This window comes from Saccopteryx bilineata, chromosome 2 (assembly GCF_036850765.1).
Source record: "Saccopteryx bilineata isolate mSacBil1 chromosome 2, mSacBil1_pri_phased_curated, whole genome shotgun sequence".
In the NCBI taxonomy this organism is placed as follows: domain Eukaryota; kingdom Metazoa; phylum Chordata; class Mammalia; order Chiroptera; family Emballonuridae; genus Saccopteryx; species Saccopteryx bilineata.
Window position 1 is genome coordinate 337,909,118 of NC_089491.1, and position 22,336 is coordinate 337,931,453.

The 22,336-nt window shown below is 43.1% G+C and overlaps 1 protein-coding gene across 2 annotated transcripts in view; it reads left to right on the forward strand.

Annotated features, from left to right (window-relative positions):
* The window catches only part of LOC136323430 (leucine-rich repeat and guanylate kinase domain-containing protein-like), a 110,286-nt gene that overhangs the window by 81,513 nt on the left and 6,437 nt on the right, over window positions 1-22,336 (forward strand). Inside the window, exons 16-18 of one of the 2 annotated variants that reach the window (XM_066255267.1) lie at window positions 5,483-5,622; window positions 14,993-15,081; window positions 17,089-17,208. In XM_066255267.1, the coding sequence (XP_066111364.1) occupies window positions 5,483-5,622; window positions 14,993-15,081; window positions 17,089-17,208 (349 nt within the window). The remainder of the gene's footprint in view (window positions 1-5,482; window positions 5,623-14,992; window positions 15,082-17,088; window positions 17,209-22,336) is intronic. The other variant, XM_066255268.1, reaches the window with a different exon arrangement.

Genomic DNA, 22,336 nt, shown 5'->3' on the forward strand with positions numbered 1-22,336 from the left:
CCACAGCCGAGGCTCCATTGGAGCAAAGTTGGCCTGGGCACTGAGGATGGCTCTGTAGCCTCTGCCTCAGGTGCTAGAATGGCTCTGGTCGCAACAGAGCGACACCCCAGATGGGCAGAGCATTGCCCCCTGGCGGGCATGCCAGGTGGATCCCAGTCAGGTGCATGTGGGAGTCTGTCTGACTGCCTCCCCATTTCCAACTTCAGAAAAAAAAATACAAAAATAAATAAATAAAAAATAAATACATATTTTTAACTGATAGCAGATTTTTGTGCTTTGTTTTTGGCCCTTTTTATGGTTGAATATTTCAATATTGAGATACTCTTGCATGGATTTTATAGGTATTTACCTTTCATATATGTATATATATCTAATCATGGTAAGTATTAAGTTACTCTTTTTAGTTAAAAAAATCACACACAGTATTAGTATTTTATTATCTAATATTAGTATTAGTACAGTGTGTCTGTAAAGTCATGGTGCACTTTTGACCGGTCACAGGAAAGCAACAAAAGACGATAGAAATGTGAAATCTGCACCAAATAAAAGGAAAACTCTCCCAGTTTCATACCTATTCAGTGCAGTTCGATGTGGGCTCACGCACAGATAGCTCCTTAGGTAGCTATCCCATATAGCCTCTACAGACTCATCACGGACTGATGGCCTACCAGAACGGTGTTTCTCCACCAAACTGCCGGTTTCCTTCAACTGCTTATCCCACCGAATAATGTTATTCCTGTGTGGTGGCGCTTCGTTATAAATGCACCGATATTCACGTTGCACTTTGGTCACGGATTCGAATTTGGAAAGCCACAGAACACACTGAACTTTCCTTTGTATCGTCCACATCTCGACTGGCATGGCCATGGGCTGCTCCGCTGTATACACAGTATTACGTCATCATCTGCACATGAGCACATGCTGCCACATCATCCTACAGAAACTGGGAGGGTTTTCCTTTTATTTGGTGTAGATTTCACATTTCTATCATCTTTTGTTGCTTTCCTGTGACCGGTCAAAAGTGCACCATGACTTTACGGACACACTGCATTACCTCACTATTTTTTTTTTATTACCTCAGTATTACCTAAATAAACTTTTTTTAGGTAATAAAAAAAGCTGGAAACGGGGAGAGACAGTCAGACAGACTCCCGTACCTCACTATTTTTTTTTTATTACCTCACTATTACCTAAATAAACTTTTTTTAGGTAATAAAAAAAGCTGGAAACGGGGAGAGACAGTCAGACAGACTCCCACATGCGCCCGACCGGGATCCACCCGGCACGCCCACCAGGGGCGACGCTCTGCCCACCAGGGAGCGATGCTCTGCCCCTCCGGGGCATTGCTCTGCCGCGACCAGAGCCACTCTAGCGCCTGGGGCAGAGGCCACAGAGCCATCCCCAGCGCCCGAGCCATCTTTGCTCCAATGGAGCCTTGGCTGCGGGAGGGGAAGAGAGAGACAGAGAGGAAGGTGGGGGGGAGGCGGAGAAGCAAATGGGTGCCTCTCCTATGTGCCCTGGCCGGGAATCGAACCTGGGTCCCCCGCACGCCAGGCCGACGCTCTACCGCTGAGCCAACCGGCCAGGGCCTAAATAAACTTTTTTTAAGTTCCACTTGAGTGGGGGAAAATATAAACAAGATTGAAATCATCTGGCTATCTGAGGACTTTTGTCTGAAGATTAAAGGCTATTTCCAAGTCAGACATTTGCAAGTATCTTCAGAGAGAAACAAACTCTAGTGCTGAATCATCTTTTGCAACATTTTATTTAAATGTTAAACATTTGTGTTTAAAAGTGTTAAGCATCATGTTTTGGACAGGAGAGTGACTCAGTTACTTTGCTGTATATATAATCTCATTAATACAGAAAAATAGGTCATTAAAATAGTGATTTTTGATTTTCAAAATACAGTTGACCCTTGAACAACACATGAGTTAGGGGCACCAGTCCCCGTGTGGTTGAAAATCCACATATAACTTCCGACTCCCCAAAAGCTTAGCTACTAATAGCCTACTATAGACGGGAAGCCTTCCTGACAGCATAAATAGTCAACACATAGTTTGTATGTTATATGTATTATATACTGTATCTTTACAATACAGTAAGCTAGAGAAAGGAAAATGTCATTAAGAAATTGTAATGATGATAGGTTTACTGTATTTATTTGGGGGGGGGGGGAAGACACATATAAACGGACCCATGCAGTTCCAACCTGTGTTTTTCAAGGGTCAACTGTATTTACAATCTGACCCCCAGATTCTAATTCTATTACTAGTTATTGACATGGCTCTGGGCCTGTAATAGGAGATCATCAACATCTTTTATTTTTTATTTTTTTATGCAGTTAGAGACTCTGTTTAGTGTGTGTGTGATGATATAATGTTAAATTCACACAAAAGTGTTTTACTCGGAGGTCTGTGGTTTCGACTGCATTTGTTATTTTGGTTGAATTCTATGCTTACTCTTTTAAAATGGTTTATACAAATATTTGAATTCATTTGGCTGCAAAAGGATGCTATTCTAATTAAAAGCCCTAAACTATTTAGGATTAATTTGAGATGTAGTTCGGATTGTTCCAGAGACTTCATTCATATTTTCCTGCATATGATAATGATCCCGACCCATAAAATAAGTTTAAAATCTGTCATTCATCATTAAGTTCATTTATACTTCACTGCAAGTGTTTAAAGAAATTGAAGTAACCTATATACTGAAGAGCCTCATATTTCTGTTTATTTTAAAGTAATTTTTATATTTTTATATATTTTTAATGTTGCCTCAAGGTTGACTTTAATTTCAGTACTTTGAATAAGATCACTTTAAGAAACTTGTAGAAAATTGGGAATCATGGGTTTTTGGTTGGTTTGTTTTTTAATTGAGAAGTAGAATTTCTTGTCCATTGATGTATTAAGATGTTAGAAACTAACATTAAAAACTATATGATGCCTGACCAGGCGGTGGCACAGTGGATAGAGCGTTGGACTGGGATGTGGAGGACCCAGGTTCGAAACCCCGAGGTCGCCAGCTTGAGCATGTGCTTATCTGGTTTGAGCAAAAGCTTACCAGCTTAAACCCAAGGTTGCTGGCTCGAGCAAGGGGTTACTCGGTCTGCTATAGCCCCCACGGTGAAGGCACATATGAGAAAGCAATCAATGAACAACTAAGGTGTCACAATGAAAAACTAATGATTGATGCTTCTTGTCTCTCTCCGTTCCTGTCTGTCCCTATCTATCCCTCTCTGACTCTCTCTCTCTCTCTGTAACAAAAGAAAAAAAAAAAAAAAGAAACTGTATGAAACTGTTTATTATAGGAGTCCAAGTCGTTACAGTGGTGGCATTACAATGCAGTATAATAGTAATCTTTACCTAAAATGTTCTGTTGCTTAGAAACCATTAAGACATTAAATTGTTGAAATTACAGCTGTGATGTATCATTAGACTGAACTTGGTTTGTTTATGCCATCATACAAATGGCACAGCTCTCAGAAAGCAAGAACAAGAAACCTAGACAAAAATGTTATATTTTGAATAAGTTTCTATCTTTATAGGGTCCTTTCCATAGAAATTATTTCAATGACTATAGCTTCCATTTCTTTAACATTTATCTTAAATATTTTCAAATTGATCTGGTCTTTTTTTACTATGCTCTATTCTTATTGTCCCATCAAAAGGACAAGGGTTTTTGTTTTCATCTATATAAATAAAAATGTAAATGTTCGTTTGTTCAAAATCTTAAATCTCAGAAAGTTCTTCACTGATTGCTTTGAAATTTTGACACAACATTGCCTTCAAATATGCACGTTTTTATTCCAAAATGACATAGCCTTAGCTCTTGCGTTGTCTGGAATAGCTGTGACATTGCTACCAGGTGGAAGAACTGCTCATGCCACTTTGAAATTGCCATTGAACATGCAATTCATTGAAACTCCCATGTGCAACATTTCCAAAGCATCTGTCATGGGAAAAGTACTGCAGAAATGCAAACTTATTGTTTGGGATGAATGCACAATGGCGCACAAAAAATCTCTTGAAGCTCTTGATCGATCATTGCAAGATTTGCATGGAAACATCAGACCATTTGGGAATGCATTAATATTGCTTGCAGGAGATTTCAGGCAATCATTACCTATAATTCCTCGATTGACACCAGCAGATGAAATAAATGCTTGCCTGAAATACTCTCTACTTTGTGGCGACACGTAAAGACGTTAAAATTAACTACAAATATGCATGTCTAGCTGTAAAACATCTGATCAGCTGAGATAGTCTCACATCAATTGCTGGAAATTGGGAACGGAAAGGTGCCGGTTGATCTGACCTCAGGACGAATTTCATTGCCTCATAACTTCTGCAATTTAGTGATATCAAAAGAAGAATTGGTTGAAAAAGTATTTCCCAATATTCAAACGAATTATAAGAATCACGATTGGCTGAGTGAACGAGCTATTCTTGTGGCCAAGAACAAAGACATCTACGAATTTAACAATATTATTCAGTCTAACATTCAAAGCGAGGCAGTCACATACAAGTCCGTCGACACTATTGTGGAAGCAGATGAAGTGGTTAATTATCCAACAGAAATTTTGAATTCACTCAATTTGCCAGGGATGCCACCACATGTACTGCAGTTGAAAATCGGTGTGCCAATTATCATGTTGCAAAATATCAACCAACCAAAGCTTTGCAATGGCACGCGGCTTGCAGTAAAAAAAATTAATGAGCAACGTTGTAGAAGCAACAATCTTGACAGGACCTTTCAAAGGTGAAGATGTCCTCATTCCTCGCATTCCTATGATTCCAACGGATATGCCATTTCAATTTAAGAGATTGCAGTTCCCAATTCGATTGGCGTTTGCCATCACCATCAACAAAGCTCAGGGCCAGTCTTTAGAATTATGTGGTTTAGATCTCGACACAGATTGCTTCTCACATGGACAATTATATGTTGCGTGTTCTAGAGTCGGCAAACCAGACAGTCTCTATATCTGCTCAGACAATGGAACATCAAAAAATATTGTATACCCACAAGCATTGTGAAATTAAAACATATTAGAAACGTGAGCTTTCTCTTTTCTTTCTTTTCCATTTAACCAGACTGAGCCACAGCAATGCGTGGCCAGGTACAGCTAGTTTTAAATGAACACAGGCTTCAGCCTGTCCATCTCATTTTTTTCCTTAGCTTCAGCCACCCTGCATTCCTTAATTCAGTTGTGTTAAGCTTGCTGTTTGGTCCTTGTACAAAGGCATTCTCTCTGCCCAACAATCTTCCACGCCATGCATATGAATGCCTTTCTTCCTCATGACCTTAGAACAATGTCCTGACTTTAAATATGCAGCTGGTTGTGGTTGGACAAATCCAGACATAAAAACATTTCCCTCGTTTCAGGAAGTTCCTTTATCTTATTTTATACTTTTTATTTTATTTTATTTTATTTATGTTTATATACCCTTAATTTTAAACTTTTGATTTTTATTTTCCCTAGCAGATCTTAACATATCTCAGCTGAAATATCAAGACTCCCCTAAGAAGGATTCTTTGAGTTCATGTGATTTTCTGGATTCTACAGACAGAAACTACTTGGTGCAATTATGGGCCAAACGTTCAGCCAGAAAGTCCCAAGTGGTAAGGAGAGCTAAATGGGGTGAAGCCACAACTGAATGTTACCTAGTGGCCAACAAAAAGTCGGCCAAAAAGGGTTTGACATTTGCTGACTAATAAGTTTTGCCAAAATTATTCTCTCACAGATATCATGTAAAGACAGTTTTGTTTTTTGAGTATTTTTTTGCCTTTTTACACCTCTGAGAATAGACATGTTCTGGCCCTGGCTGGTTGGCTCAGTGGTAGAGTGTTGGTCTGGCATGTGGATGTCCAGGGTTTGATTCCCAGTTGGGGCACATGGGAGAGGAGTCCATCTGCTTCTCTACCCCTCCCCCTCTCACTTCCCTCTCTCTCACCACCACCCTCATCCCTCCTGCAGCCATGGCTCGATTGGAGTGAGTTGGCCTTATGCACTGCACTGAGGATGGCTCCAGGGCTTTCTCCTCAGGTGCTAAGAAGAGCTCAGTTGCTGAGCAACAGATCTATGCCCCAGATGGGCAAAGCATCACCCCCTAGTGGGCTTTCAGGGTGAATCCTGGTTGGGGAACATGTGGGAGTTGTTCTCTTCCTCCCCTCCTCTCACTGAATTAAAAAAAAAAAAGAATAGACATATTTAAAAAATAGAATATTCTGTTTAGAGATTGTGAGTACCATTCCCTAGGCTCCTAGTCAGACCCCTAACACTCAGCTCTTCAGTTTAGCAAGAATAGGAACGCACAAGGATAAAATTTATGCTGTGAAATATGTATTTCAAGGGAGAACTTGCTTTGTTGTTGGAATGTAATTTTTAGTGCTGAGTCGTCATGTCAGAGTGAGCCCACCCAAAAGTCAATGTTTGGTAATGTAGCAGTATTTGAACCAGTGGTACAACTTAGTCCCAAATCCCTTCTCTGAGAACTCAGAGGAATCAGCATGTGCAGGACTGCTGAATGCAGAACTGGCCCTGCATTCACGTTATGATGAGCTTATCTCCCATTGGCAATGGTTTGCATAAGATGATCTGGGAATACGGAGAGAGCTCAGTTGTTGCAATTGCACTTGTTATAGAAGCGAGAGAACTTCGGCTTTGATTGCCATTGCCTTGTCTGTGTTTCCCCAAGCCTAGCCTGTCCTAGCAAATAATTACATCATCTTCTAAGGTCAGAGCCATAGGCAGTGGTTCAAGAAAACCAGACTGGATACTTCAATGAAAAGTCCCAGGCAGGGCCCTGGCTGGTTGGCTCAGTGGTAGAGTGTCGGCCTGGCGTGCGGAAGTCCCGGGTTCGATTCCCGGCCAGGGCACACAGGAGAGGCGCCCATCTGCTTCTCCACCCTTCCCCCTCTCCTTCCTCTCTGTCTCTCTCTTCCCCTCCCGCAGCCAAGGCTCCATTGGAGCAAAAATGGCCCGGGCACTGGGAATGGCTCCTTGGCCTCTGCCCCAGGTGCTAGAGTGGCTCTGGTCTCAACAGAAGCGACGCCCCGGAGGGGCAGAGCATCGCCCCCTGGTGGGCAGAGCGTTGCCCCTGGTGGGCGTGCCAGGGGGATCCTGGTCGGGCGCATGCAGGAGTCCGTCTGACTGTCTCTTCCCGTTTCCAGCTTCAGAAAAATACAAAAAAAAAAAAAAAAAGTCCCAGGCAGCAATATAGGCAGGTGAATACATTCTACCTAACACTGGTGTGTTCTAGGTGTCAGAAACAGAGACCCATTCATTTCAGCTTCAATAAGAGGTAGTTCTGTTGTAAAATGTACAGGGAGCAGGTTCATGGCGCATCACGAGCAGGATGAAGTGCGGACCCCACAGAAACGAAGTAGGATCAGAAAGCTGGGTGCTCCCTCTGCCTCCCAGAGGCAGTAGGCTCCTTCCTTCACTGCGTCTCTTTCTCATAGGCTTTGTCCCTTCTCCTGGCTGGCCTCGTCCACATCGTCTGCTCTCGTTCTCATGCCCGCCAGCCCCAACTCCCCGTGACCTCTTGGTTCTGTTCCCACAATTCCTAGCACCTTCTCTCTGTCTCTTGAATTCATATCATCTTGAATTTGTATCACAGAAGGCAAGAGAATCTAATTGGCTCAGCTGGCTGTTTCAGTGGCTTCTGTCCTTTCGGTCTCGGGAAGTCCAGCTCTTTCCGGGTCAGTCTACCACTTTCCCTCTGAACTTGCCCTCCTGTCCTTGCATGATACAGCTTTATGCTTCCTGGAGCTTAGATTTTCAAGCATAGATTGTTCTCTCATCTTTCCCTAAGACCTGGCCTATGCAGAGGTACACCCCAGATCACTCATCGTCGGCCACCTCCCTCCCTTCATGACAAGTCTGTGTCCTGACAGCCAGTACCAGCTCACACCCATAGGCTGTGCTTTGATACTCTGATGAAAGCCCACACCACTGACCGGCGCCCTCTGCCAGTTAGTGGGTATTCATGACTTATTTAAACATGACCGCCCTGCAAATTACCTGTCAGAAAATGTTCAGGCCTAATTAAAGATAGCTCTTCTCTGGTCAAGGACACTTGGGTACCCAGGAGTGGGAACAGAGAAAGGGTTTTGTTTTTTAAAGCCACAGTCCATGTTCTTAGCAATAATTCATCTCCAACATTTCTTTTTTTTTTTTTTTTCCATTTTTCTGAAGCTGGAAACGGGGAGAGACAGTCAGACAGACTCCCGCATGCGCCTGACCGGGATCCACCCGGCACGCCCACCAGGGCCAACGCTCTGCCCACCAGGGGGCGATGCTCTGCCCATCCTGGGCGTCGCCATGTTGCGACCAGAGCCACTCTAGCGCCTGAGGCAGAGGCCACAGAGCCATCCCCAGCGCCCGGGCCATCTTTGCTCCAATGGAGCCTTGGCTGCGGGAGGGGAAGAGAGAGACAGAGAGGAAAGCGCGGCGGAGGGGTGGAGAAGCAAATGGGCGCTTCTCCTATGTGCCCTGGCCGGGAATCGAACCCGGGTCCTCCGCACGCTAGGCCGACGCTCTACCGCTGAGCCAACTGGCCAGGGCCCCAACATTTCAATATGAAATTAACGGACAGTATGGAGAAACCAGAGAGGCAAGAATAAGATAAAAAAGGCCCGGGGTGTGTGGGGGGGAGCAGGTATTCCCAACCACCTGTTGTGAAAGAGTCTCAGGAACAGGGTTGCTCTTTTCCTCCAGTGACCTCCCTGCGAATCTGCTCAGCCCCATAATCCGGGGCATCCAGAGCCTAGGCTAGCACACCTGTTGTGCCCCTCCCAGGGGATTGGCAGTTACCTGTGCACCGAGGCAGCTCACAGTCTTGAGGTCTGGTGCCTCTGCCTGTCAGTGCTGGTGGAGACGGTGGGACAGAACAGTGTCCTAGAAGGCAAATCAAATCCTCCAAGAAACCACAGATTCATTAAGAAATTAGTACAAATGTAACACTAAGTTGCCGCTGTCGTATATGGGGTAGATTTGCCTAAGATTTAATTTTCTATTGCCTCATTTTCTTTTAAAGACTATGAATTCAATGTTCTTTGGAAATTTTAAGTATTTATCAATTTTTAGGGTAGTCCATAGTTTATTAACCTTTGGCATGGCTGTTATAATGCTGCAACAGACACTTTAGGAAGGTGTTACCACATTATGTTAGGGAGCCTGCGTAGCCGTACACAGCACTTGATTTTCAGAAAGGGCTTTCATGGAAATTATCTCAGGTATGCCTCACTCCACCCCTTAGAGGATGTTATTTTAACATAATTTTCCATGTGTTTTTGGACTACAGAAAGCAATTGCAACTTCCTCTGTCATAAACTTGTATCTTACACTGCCCCCAAAACGTAGACATCTTTGTGCTATTTGGCGTCTTAACTGTAGCCTGAATCTTTCCATATTTACCTCTGGACACTAGCAGGGGAGCCAGTGGACAGTGAAAGGTAGGGTAGAAATTCCCATCAGCAGTGCCTTTTGGGGTCTGTTTCCCTGAGGCACCCTCCCCGCCGGCTTGTGTGGAAGACTGTTCTTCCCCTGCTCAAACGCACCTCCAAACTCACCCGGAACATGAGGTCGTGCAGTCTAATCCCTTCATTCTAACCATCCCACTCTTTCCGGATGTATAGTTTGTAACTACAGGTATGTCAAGTGTGATTACAAAACAAATGAGCCTGTGTTTTGTCTGTGTCTCATGGAAACCGTTCTGTTCCCTTGGGAGTCACATGTGCACAAGTCATCCCTGGTAGGGTAAGTGTACGTTTATGAGCATGTTTGTGTCTGTGTCGATTTTTAGTCTAGCTTGCTTCGGTCTACATTTAACTATTGGTTGCTTGACCTGAGAGGAAATATACCGACTCTGAGTTCATGTGACAGTCTTGCCCCCTACTGGGTGATCTTATAAAAGTCACTCATCTGCTGTGAGATATCATTTTCTCCTCTGTAAAGTGGAGCTGATACTATCTCCCCTGCAATGTTATTGTATCAAGTGCTTATGAAACTTCTTTCTAAGTTATTGACTATAAAACAAATGTTAATTGTTGTTACAGTGATAGTGATTGGAGGGCAGAAAGAGTTCAGGCCCTTGGCTGTTGTGCACCTTCAACTTACACAATGTTACATGTCAATTATATAAGGAAATAATTGGTGTAAAATTAGGAAATAGGCACATTTGACAAGGTTATTGGATACAATGTCAATATACAAAAATTAATTTATTTTTGTGTAATAGCAATATGTATTCCTTTCCTCTCTCTTCTAATATACTGACAGCTGGTTTTTGTTCCTTATATCTAAGGTCACTAAGTATTTACCTAGGATCCAACTAATTCTTAGGAAGAAATGTCTAACAATATTATTCTTTGTTCTTCAAGTCTGGAAAAAAATCTGCCAACATCACTTTTCTTTCTTGTTACCTCAATAGTTTATCAACAGACAATGCTTTCTATGAATAGGATCATAATTTAATATGGATTTAAATAATTAAAATATTCAATCTTCTCCTTCCTTGCTTCTACAATCCTCTGTTGCTGTATTTCTCTCTTCATCATAGGTTAAATGGTATTTACTTTTCTGAGTGACTCCCAAAGCACGTTCATTTGAATGTCTCTAAAAGATTCCTGGAGAACTGTAAATACAATTATTATCAGTCTTACTTCTTAAACACAATTTTTCTTCTGGTTTGGGTTAAAAAAAATGCACACAGCTTGTTTATTTTTTTTAATGCTGCAAAAAGTATATAACAAACACTACCCAGTGAGAAGTTTTTATTTATATGACACTCACATATACTCCTGGCTACAAAAATTTGAGTTCTTGCGTTTTACCTGTCAGATGTCACAGTGCTTCCCTTTTCCTCCCTGAGAGCCATGTGACCTGACCCTTTGCATGGTTGGCTCCCTGGACAGCATGCACGAAGATTATGATGGCTCAGTGAAGACTTCACTCTGGAATTATTGGGCTAGGTCTTCACCTTCTGGAAGTAGCCTGATTGTCTGAATTTCAACTGTATCTGTTTCTTCAAGATCCTCTGACCTCCTTAGGGGACACCCTTACTCCTGAAGCAGGCCAAGTGACCGAAAGCCAATTCTTTAGAAAAAATTGCTGAATGACCAATTCATTCAGAGGCAACTTAGCAAATGCTTGTGTGAAGAGATAAGGCACACAGTTTTATAAAGGACCCAAATGTGTGAAGGCCAGTGAGGAGTAGATCTGTGGTGACAAAATATCAGGCACCTGCATCTACTAAGCACTCTTTCCTTTCAGTACTCTGAGGAGGGCAGCTCAAGGAGCTTGCCCAAGATTACTCAGCTCACTGTGTCTTTGTTGACTCCAAAAGGAGGTACTTTCCAGGCCTTGGCCAGTTGGCTCAGTGGTAGAATGTTGGCCCTGCGTGTGGATGTCCCGGGTTTGATTCCCGGTCAGGGCACTCAGGAGAAGCACCCATCTGCATTTCCGCCCCTTCTCCTCCCTTTTTATCTCTTTCTCTTCCACTCTCTCTCTCTCCTCCTACTCCCACAGCCATGGTTCGATTGTTTTGAGTGCATTGCCCCTGGGCACTGGGAATGGCTCCACCTCAGGCACTAAAAATAGCTCAGTTGCAAGCATGGCCCCAGATGGGCAGAGCGTTGGCCCAAGACAGGGTTGCCTGGTAGATCCTGGTCCGGGTACATGCGGGAGTCTATCTCTTCTCCTCTCACTTGGAAAAGAAGAAAAAAAACATACTTTCCTCTACTCAGGTGCAGTTTTCAGTGCACCATTTCAGCACCATGTTTATTAGCTGGGATAATATATAAGGAGATGCTTCTCTCACCTGCCACCTGATTACCACATGGTACAGTTCATATAAGATCAGCTCTCTAAATGCTCTTTTCAAGATAATGAACTAGTGACCTATTATCTAATTGCCTATTTTAAAATAGCATTTACAATCTTGATTTATGCACATCATACTGAAGGATAGCCACCCACTGCGTTTTTTAATGCATATTGAAATTGATTCTACCTTTGGCCACTGAGAGCCTCTTTAAGTTGCTCCTGTGTGCTTTTAACATGGCCTGCGCAGTCTTTGATAGCCATCTTGCTCTCTAGCATGACAACACATTCTACGCTCTTTTGTTTATTACCTGTCCCAGACCTGGTATCCGTCCTTTCTCCAGGAAGCCTTGCTTTCTTTAAGTGGGGGATGGTAGTACTCTTACGTGCATTGCTGTTGGGGTGATCATTGTTTCTCGGCCTCATATGCAGATGGATAAAATATGTCATGAGTTCAAGTTCATCCTTCCAATTCAGATTCAAGACTTCAGGATTTTTACCTAACATCCTCTCTATTCTATATAATTTCCTCCACACTGAGACTCCTGATTCTGAAATAATTATATAGATGATAAAATTATAATATCTCATGAAATTTTTTTTTGTTTTACCCATATTATACACAGAAGAGACTCAGAATAACAATACTATAGTATGAGCACCCATTATAAAAACTGAAAACAATTTTAAAAGATTGGGAACAAATGTTCTTCCCCCCATTATTTTTGGTTATGTTATAGCTACATTGTCAGAGCATGTAATCATTATATACCCTCTCCCTTTTAACATTTAGCTTTCATTTGGTCTTAGTTTTCAAATCTGTAGATACTTAATACTCATCATTAGAACTCAGGTAACTGTCTCTCTAGTTGTTTTGTTATGTAAGCTTGTTCTCAAATAGATAGAGAAAGGGCTATGGGAACAGTATTTTCTGAACACTTGCCTATTGTTAACGGTCTGTTAAGCTGTAATACTTCAGAATTGATGTGGTTTTTTATCATCCATCCTGTGTTCATGTTTTGGTTTACTTTGTCAAGGACTCTTATGGTTAGTATGCTGGGTTGGCTTCGTCTACCTTAAATGTTCGTCATTTTCTCTTGAATCCTTTTTGTTTGTTTGTTTGTATTTTTCTGAAGTTGGAAATGGGAAGGCATTCAGACAGACTCCCGCATGTGCCCGACCAGGATCCACCCAGCATGCCCACCAGGGGGCGATGCTATGCCCATCTGGGGCATCGCTCTGTTGCGACCAGAGCCATTCTAGCACCTGAGGCAGAGGCCACAGAGCCATCCTCAGTGCCCAGGCCATCTTTGCTCCAATGGAGCCTTGGCTGTGGGAGAGGAAGAGAGAGACAGAGAGGAAGGAGAGGGGGAGGGGTAGAGAAGCAGATGGGCGCTTCTCCTGTGTGCCCTGGCTGGGAATCGAACCCAGGACTCCTACATGCCAGGCCGACGCTCTACCACTGAGCCAACTGGCCAGGGCCAAATCCTTTTTACCTCTTTCTTTTTTATTTATTTTATTTTTTGAGTTTAAAAACTTTCCTTCATTTACCTTCTCTTTCTCTTAGGCATTATTTGTTTTGAGTCATGCTTGTATTCTTCCTACTTTAGTTTTTGTTTCTAAGGGGAGTTTTTCCTCTTATGTTTCTAAGTCTTGCCTAAGTTCTGTCACCTCATTTCTGAGATTGTAAAATTGTAATTGATTTGGTCCTCAGTCCATTATGTCACTTCCTTAATGTCTTTTAGTTTATTTCGCAATAGTGGACGATGGACTTTATCTCTCTTACGAGCAAGCTCTCCTTGGATGTGGAGGTGTCATTCTCCTCCTTCCCTCTTTTTTCCTATAACAACTCTGTGTGGGTTTTGACCAGGCAGTTTTTTCTTTTCATGTGCTAAGGTGTATGGGCCTGTGCAGGGGATGCAGGAGGGACTTCTGATCTCCCTGGTGTGACTTGTGTCTCAGAGATACTCATTGTGTTAGTATCAACATCACCAGCGGAGCGGAGCCGCTCCTGCAGATAACTTTTGTAATGCAAAAATGTTTTGAGAATCACATCAACTTATTAATACACAATTCTTTTAAAAAATTCCCCCAAAAGACATGCATATTCTTGAAGCTATGCTAGGTCCTGAAGGCTAAGCCGGTGGTGGGGGGCCCGGAGCTGTGACTCACCACCATAGCGATGGTGGCTCCTTGCGTCTTAGTTCCCAAATCTGTTATTTCCCAAATATGAGATTTTAGTTGAATATCAATCTATAGAAGAGCCTGATTATGGCATTAAAATAAGTTTGTTTTGGATTAAGTTACTGCATGCAGATGAGTGTATTTTTAAATGCACTTGTATAAATAAGTGTTATTATAAATCTCGTTATAAATGAATAAGTCTTTTATATAAAATAGATAAGCACTTATAGATTAAGATTTTCTGTAAATTGAGAATCTTACATATTAGGTTTGCTTAAGTGAAGAAACCGAGAATGTGGACAACTGCTAAACAGGTCCTCACTCCATCAAATAATCTGTGTGTCATCACATGCTGTACTATTTTTTAAAAAAAATATGTCCTAGCTTTTCTTCCCCCCCACTCCATCTTTTTAAATCACCTTTTGCCACCAGATTATAAACCTTTCATTTGCTGAGATTGTGCCTTTTATATCTTTGTATCCTGATCAAATGCATAGTAAGGATTTAGTGACAGGGACCATGATGTTGGTGAAGTACAGGAGAAAGATCACCCACTTGTACTACTTCAAGTTCATACCTCAACATTGCTGGATATTATATTCACTGTCAATTACTATGTGTGTTAAGATCTTAGACAACTAAAAAGACAATATTAATCTGGATCCTTGAGAGATAAACTCATTAGAACAATAAATATAAATGTGAAATGTTCATTAAAACTTGCCACATTATTATTAAGCTGTCATATAAAATTGATATATTAAATTGCACTCTTCATAAAAGTATTTTGAATTTATTTATAAAGTCCCCTCCTCCCCTGCTGTACAAAGAGCAATTGTTTTTTAGGCCTATCTAATTTTCCTTCTTTTTTTTCTTTTCACATATTTGGCAATCTCTAGTAAGAAGGGAATAATTACAGCTGTTTTAATTACCTGGCATTTTAAACATCGGTGTAATTTTCCAATTGTATTTCTTGCCTAGGAAAGAAATTCTATAGAGAGGCAGCATGAGACAGCCCGGCAGGCGCTGCTGGGGAAGATTCCGGCCCATCACACACTCCTGTTTCAAAGGTAGTGACTGATCACGTTGATTTACCCTGGGCATTTTCAGATTGCTTCTCTAGTACCCAAGTATAGCAAATGAACCCTAACTCATCAAAATAAGTGAGGACTTCCTTGGGTTCCATTCCCAGCCAAGGTATACAGGAGAAGTGCCCATCTGCTTCTCCACCCCTCCCCCTCTCCTTCCTCTCTACCTCTCTCTTCCCCTCTACAGCCAAGGCTCCATTGGAGCAAAGTTGGCCCGGGCACTGAGGATGGCTCCATGGCCTCTGCCTCAGGCACTAAAATGGCTCCGATTGCAGTGAAGCAACTCCCCAGAGGGGCCAAGCATCACCCCCTGGTGGGCATGGCGGGTGGATCCCGGTCAGGTGCATGTGGGAGTCTGTCTGTCTGCCTCCCCCTGCTTCTCACTTCGGAAAAATACAATAAATAAATAAATGGGGACTTCCATATGAAAATGAACCTAGTGATTCAGAATAAAAATTAAATATGCTTTCCATTATTGTTCTTTTTATTGTCTATATTTTTAAGCTCTCTGTTGAAAAATTTTAAACAATATAAATAATAAGTCTTGTCTATTTGTCGGCTGTAAATGATAAAAGCATGATTCATTTTCTCCATATTGGTTGGATAGGCCTTCTTTAGATAGGTGACTCAAAGGACAAACTATGTGGTCTATATACTAAGTTCTATTAGGACATGGTGGACAGAGAAACTAAGCAGTTCTGCCCATCTGGGGCGTTGCTCTGTTGCAACCAGAGCCATTCTAGCACCTGAGGCAGAGGCCACAGAGCCATCCTCAGTGCCCGGGCCAACTTTGCTCCAATGGAGCCTTGGCTGTGGGAGGGGAAGAGAGAGACAGAGAGGAAGGAGAGGGCAAGGGGTGGAAAAGCAGATGGGTGCTTCTCCTGTGTGCCCTGGCCGAGAATCAAAATTAAGCAGTTTTAAATATGAGCTCCAAATGGGTCATCGAGGACAGATAGATGCTTTGAATTTGCATGCATTTACATGCAATTGGCTACTTTGCACACAGCAACTCTGTTTAGCAAGCCTGGGCTGAATAGCAGTAAGATTTATTCGCTAAAAAATAGTTAATGATTCTTTCAAATCACTCTGGGGACACAGGCTAGTGTAGATGAAAAAAAGAATATTTTATCCTAAATTTCCATTAAGAGTATAATATTGGAATTTTTAGAAGTATTTTATTCTGGTATTATTTCAAAGCATTAGATTACCAAAAAAAAGAGGAAAATATTTCTTTCAGTTTTTATAGTAGTTGATATATTGCTGGGCCTCACATAACAAATGGAATAGGGTTTATAATAAAATAGGTTCTGGCCCTGGCCGGTTGGCTCAGTGGTAGAGCGTCGGTCTGGCGTGCAGGGGACCCGGGTTCAATTCCCAGCTAGGGCACATAGGAGAAGTGCCCATTTGCTTCTCCACCCCCCCCCCTCCTTCCTCTCTGTCTCTCTCTTCCCCTCCCACAGCCAAGGCTCCATTGGAGCAAAGATGGCCCGGGCACTGGGGATGGCTCCTTGGCCTCTGCCCCAGGCGCTAGAGTGGCTCTGGTCGCGGCAAAGCGATGCCCCGGAGGGGCAGAGCATCGCCCCCTGGTGGGCAGAGCATCGCCCCTGGTGGGCGTGCCGGGTGGATCCCAGTCGGGCACATGCAGGAGTCTGTCTGACTGTCTCTCCCTGTTTCCAGCTTCAGAAAAATACAAAATAAAAATAAAAATAAAATAGGTTCTGATCAGTAGGAAGATAATTTGCCTATATTAATGGTTTAACGGGTAAGAGCTGTTTACAACAATACAAATTTGCTTAACCTACAAATTAGAATGTAATAATGCCACTCTGAGGTGCATGTTTATGAATGGACACGTTCCATTATTCCAAATAGATCTTATTAGTAGTTGCATTTATGTGGGATGTAACTGTCAGTGTTTAGGTATTACACTGTGTGTGCTTGGTATCATTACATAATTCTCTGGGCTTTTTCTGTTATTTCTAATTTCAGGGGTTCAGTACCAGCACCTGTCAGCAGTGCACATTATTTCACATGCTTAGAGCCACAGAAAAGTTTGGAGCTTTTTGGAGATTCTTTTAAAACTCCCTTTGGAACATATCCTGAGAAGAGGTGAGTGGAATTTTGTTGGATGGCATTGTTTATTCTCTGCCAGTTAGTTGAGATCACGGCACTTATCTTGGGCTTCAGACAAATCCTAACTCTCAGAAGCAGGACCCTTCCTCTCACTGTAAAATTGGAAGGGAGGAGATGCTGGCCCTGTAGGGAGGGCATGGGCATGTAACCTAGGTTCATACTACTGGAAGCTTCTCTCTGGGACTCTGAAACTTGAGGGAGTGACAAAACGATTCAAGGGCAGTTAGAGGTCATTATAGCCACCAGTGGTGGAAGAATCAAGAATCTACTGTGGGCTCTGGCCATTGGCTCAGCAGTAGAGCATTGGCCAAGAAGTATGTGGAAGTCCTCGGTTTGATTCCCAGCCAGAGCATACATCTGCTTCTCCACCCTTCCCCCTTTCCTTTCTCTCTGTCTCTCTCTTCCCCTCCCACAGCCAAGGCTCCATTGGAGCAAAGTTGGCCAGGGCACTGAGGATGGCTCCATGGCCTCTGCCTCAGGCACTAGAATGGCTCCGGTTGCAGTGGAGCAATGCCCCAGATGAGCAGAGCATTGCCCCCTGGTGGGCATGCCGGGTGGATCCCGGTCGGGCGGATCCCGGTCGGGCATATGAAGGAGTCTGTCACTCTGCCTCCCCGCTTCTCACTGCAGAAAAAATAACAACAACAAAAAAAAGAATCCACTATGAATGGTGTCTCCAGTCTCCTCCAATACCAGTATTGTGACTGACTGTGTTTTGGTGCCTACCTTACCGTGGTTCCTGCCTCATTGTTAAGCCTAGTTCCCTAGTTTTCCATTAAGTCTATAACTACCCAATAGCTCTTCATTAACTCTCTTTTTAATATTCAGATTAGCCAGATTGGGTATCTATGATTTGCAATCAACACCTCTGATTAGTACAATGCTATATTTCAAAATATTTACTAGCTGATATATGCAAAATGCCTTTTCAGGTTTCCAATGCATAGTACATCCAAGTGTTGTTCAAAGCCTGACTGTGTAAGCTGAGAGCTCCACGTAGACCACAGCAAGCTCTCCACTATGAATTGCAGCTCTTGGCTTTAAAGGCCTCCTGCTGCTGTTTCCACTTCAGCTGGGCCTGCCACAATCAGCCATCTCTATGTGGGTCTTGAATCCAGATTTCCCAAGCGTAGATCTAGCTCAGTGGTTTTCTACTGCTGGTCCACTGACAGGTGCTAGTTTGCCAGAAATTTTGTGCCAGTTCACGAAAGAGTTAACCACCCTGACGTTGTGTGAAGATCATAGAGTGGGTCTGTAATTTTCATACAACATCATGGTGGGTTCGGAGGACCAGCCCTAGTCCATGAACTAGTGATTAAAAATTACTGACCTAAGGTCTGGCCGGTTGGCTCAGCGATAGAGTGTCGGCCTGGTGTGTGGAAGTCCCAGGTTTGATTCCTGGTCAGGGCACACAGGAGAAGCGCCCATCTGCTCTCCACCCTTCCCCCTCTCCTTCCTCTCTATCTCTCTCTTCCCCTACCACAGCCAAGGCTCCATTGGAGCAAAGTTGGCCCAGGCACTGGGGATGGCTCCTGGCCTCTGTCTCAGGTGCTAGAATGGCTCCAGTTGCAATGGAGCAACGCCCCAGATAAGCAGAGCATCACCCTCTAGTGGGCATGCCGGGTGGATTCTGGTTGGGTGCGTGTGGGAGTCTGTCTCTCTGCCTTCTCGCTTCTCACTTCAGAAAAAGAAAAAGAAAAAAAAAAAGACTGACTTAGCTTGTTGAGTCAGTCACTGTCTACTATGGGGTGCCATTCTTGGGTAGAAATCTCCAGCCAGGACCCTCATAGGTCACAAGCCATTTTATAGATTGGTTGCCCCTATGCCAAGCCCCCATTCTTTATCCAATCATATGCAGCCACAGCAGTGATGGAGAGCCGAGTAGAGCACTCTGCAGAAGGGCTCTGTGGGTGGGGCAGTCTCTCTGGCATCTCTGACACACAAGACAAGAGATGTTACTGGAAGAAAGGTTATGAAAATATTAACAGTTGATATTCCTCTAGAATTGCCAGTTATCTTAATTCTTTATCTCTTTTCGTAACTCCTAAATTGTCTACACAGCATAGTATATTATTTTATTTTTATATCCTGAAAAAATATTAAAAATTCATGAGAATTTGATGAAAATGGGAAAAAACAGTCCTTTAGATATAATTGTTTCTCATAGCACTCTGTATGTTAAAAAATGTTTAGATAAATTATAGAGTTAACTACAGATCAGTGCCTATAATATGATGTGTTAAAAGTCAGACGCAAGTGTCTATCCAGCATAATATAGGTCTAAGAATATTCATGTTTATGTATAGAGAAAAATAACACTGTCAAGAAAGGCACCCAGATCTTATCAGTTATTGTCTTTTAGTGATGGGATTATGGCCCATTTTAATTTTCTTTATTCTTCTCCGTATTTTTACCTATGAGCATTTTACAAATTTCAAAGTATCAGTACAACCTTAAAACGTTATTTTAAAAGTCTACCACAACAAAGGGACATTTTATGAGGGTGATGTGTCATAATGAAAATGGCATTTTAAAAAATGAGTAATGCTTCCCTTCATTTCTGATTTATATTGTTGTCACACTTTGGATTTCCTTCAATAATTTGATGATGAGAAGTTACTGGCGCTTCTCAGTGGTGTCCCCAGGTCTGCACATGTCACTAATGCCAGAGACTTGCGCTTCATGGTCGGCTCATTAGCTTTCTGTGACAGTGTCAAAATGTTGGGTTTCTGAGGGCTTCTTTAAGCTCAGATTTTCAGTGTGATACAGTAGGTTGGTGGAAATAGGTGAGGAAGAGAATGGCTTCGTTTAGGCTGCCGTAACAGCCTAACACCCCTATGGGCAGGGTGGCATAGCTGTCCAATCTTTCTCAGGGATCTGGGGGCTAGGAAGTCTGAGATTAGGGTGCCAGCAGGGTCAGGCTCTGATGAGGGTCCTGCTCTTCTGCTTTGCAGATAGCTGTCCTTGCTGCGTCCTCCCACGGTGGAAAACAAAGAGAGGAAGCAAGCTGGCTCAAGCCTCCTCTCTTACGGGCACTAATTCCATTCACGAGGGCTTTACCTCCTAACATTATTACCTCCCATAGGTCCCATCTTCTTCTTCTTTTTTTTTTTTTTTTTTTTTTTGTATTTTTCCGAAGCTGGAAATGGGGAGGTAGTCAGACAGACTCCCGCATGCGCCCGACCGGGATCCACCCGGCATGCCCACCAGGGGGTGGTGTTCTGCCCCTCTGGAGCGTCGCTCTGTTGCATCCAGAGCCATTCTAGCGCCTGAGGCAGAGGCCACAGAGCCATCCCCAGCACCCGGGCCATCTTTGCTCCAATGGAGCCTTGGCTGCGGAAAAGGAAGAGAGAGACAGAGAAGAAGGAGAGGGGGAGGGGTGGAGAAGAAGATGGGCGCTTCTCCTGGGTGCCCTGGCCGGGAATCGAACCCGGGACTCCTGCACGCCAGGCTTACACTCTACCGCTGAGCCAACCGGCCAGGGCCAGGCCCCATCTTCTTATACTATCATGTTAGGGGTTAGGATTTCTTTATTTTTAATTTTTTTTATATATTTATTTTTTTTAGAGAGAAAGAAGAAGGGAGAGAAAAAAACATTGATTTGTTGTTCCACTTATTCATGCATTCATTGGTTGATTCTTATATGGGCCCTAACAAGGAAAGAACCCACAACCTTGATGTATCAGGACAACTTTCCAACCACTGAGTTACCCAGTCAAGGCAGGGGTTAGGATTTCAACATACGACTTTTAAAGAGGGAACACAAGATTCAGTCCATAGCATAAGGAAAAACAAAAACAAAAACCAGAATGCCTAATAGGCTGCAGTGGACTATCCATGATCTGTTCCCATGGTGAAAGGGTGCATCAGACTTGTCAATCAAGTCTATCGTTCATCTGTGTTAATACGTGTCTTTCAACTCCACCACTTTTTGACTTCGGAAGGAAGGAAGGAAGGAAGGAAGGAAGGAAGGAAGGAAGGAAGGAAGGAAGGAAGGAAGGAAGGAGGGAGGGAGGGAGGGAGGGAGGGAGGGAGGGAGGGAGGGAGGGAGGGAGGGAGGGAGGGAGGGAAGGAAGGAAGGAAGGAAGGAAGGAAGGAAGGAAGGAAGGAAGGAAGGAAGGAAGGAAGGAAGGAAGGAAGGGGAATAATCACAGTCAACTACTAGTCTGCAGTAAGCAATTATCCATTACTGATCAGCTTTTTAAATCAACCTCTGGTTAACTCATGAAAGAACTGACTATGAGGTCAAAACTTAACTGACAGGGGAAAAGCAGAGGTCCAATGACAAAGTTTAGGAGGTGAAGGTGGAAAATCAATATATTATCATCTGTTGTTGATGGAAGAGGAAGTGGAGGTTTTAAATGTGATACATGCAGATGTAGGTCTGGCAGATGGAGGAACTGAAAATAGCGACGGAACTGTTCATGGGGAAGAAAAGACAGGGATGTGTTATGTAGTGAGCTAAATCCTCTCCCATCGTAGCAGAAATCCGTATCTACCAAAGATGTATCAGAGCTGATATATCAATAGATGCCAGTAACATTGTTTGGAAATCAGAAGATGGTTGTCAGGACGTGGTTAAAAATGGTTGGCTCTCAGGAGAGTGAAGGGGGGTTGCTTATTGCTTTTTATGATAAGCCCTTCTATATCATACGCCTTAGTTTTAACTGTATTCATGTGGTAGGCTGATTAAAGTGTTAATGAAATGTTTTCAGAGAAATGAGAAAAATTACAGAAGAAACGATGACTGTATTTGGGTAGAAACATTTTTAAGTTTCTCTAGATTCAACATAAAATTAAAAGGAAAACAGAAAGCTTTTCAACATACAACAAAAGAGTTTACATTCAGTATATAAGGGTTCGCAGTACCCTGTGTGGGATGAGCTGCCAAGGCAAGGCTGCCTCCCCTGGCAGGAAGGCGGGAGGCAGGTGGCACCGTAGGTGAGCACCCCGGTGGGAGGAAGTGCACTGCCCAGACACGGGGACTTCAGGCGCCCAGATCATACCCAACCTTATCCTAAAAATCAGATAAAATCACACGTCCAAAACTAGCATTAGAAATGTCCCATGGGTGGTCCAATTCAGGTCCCGTCATACTTTTATT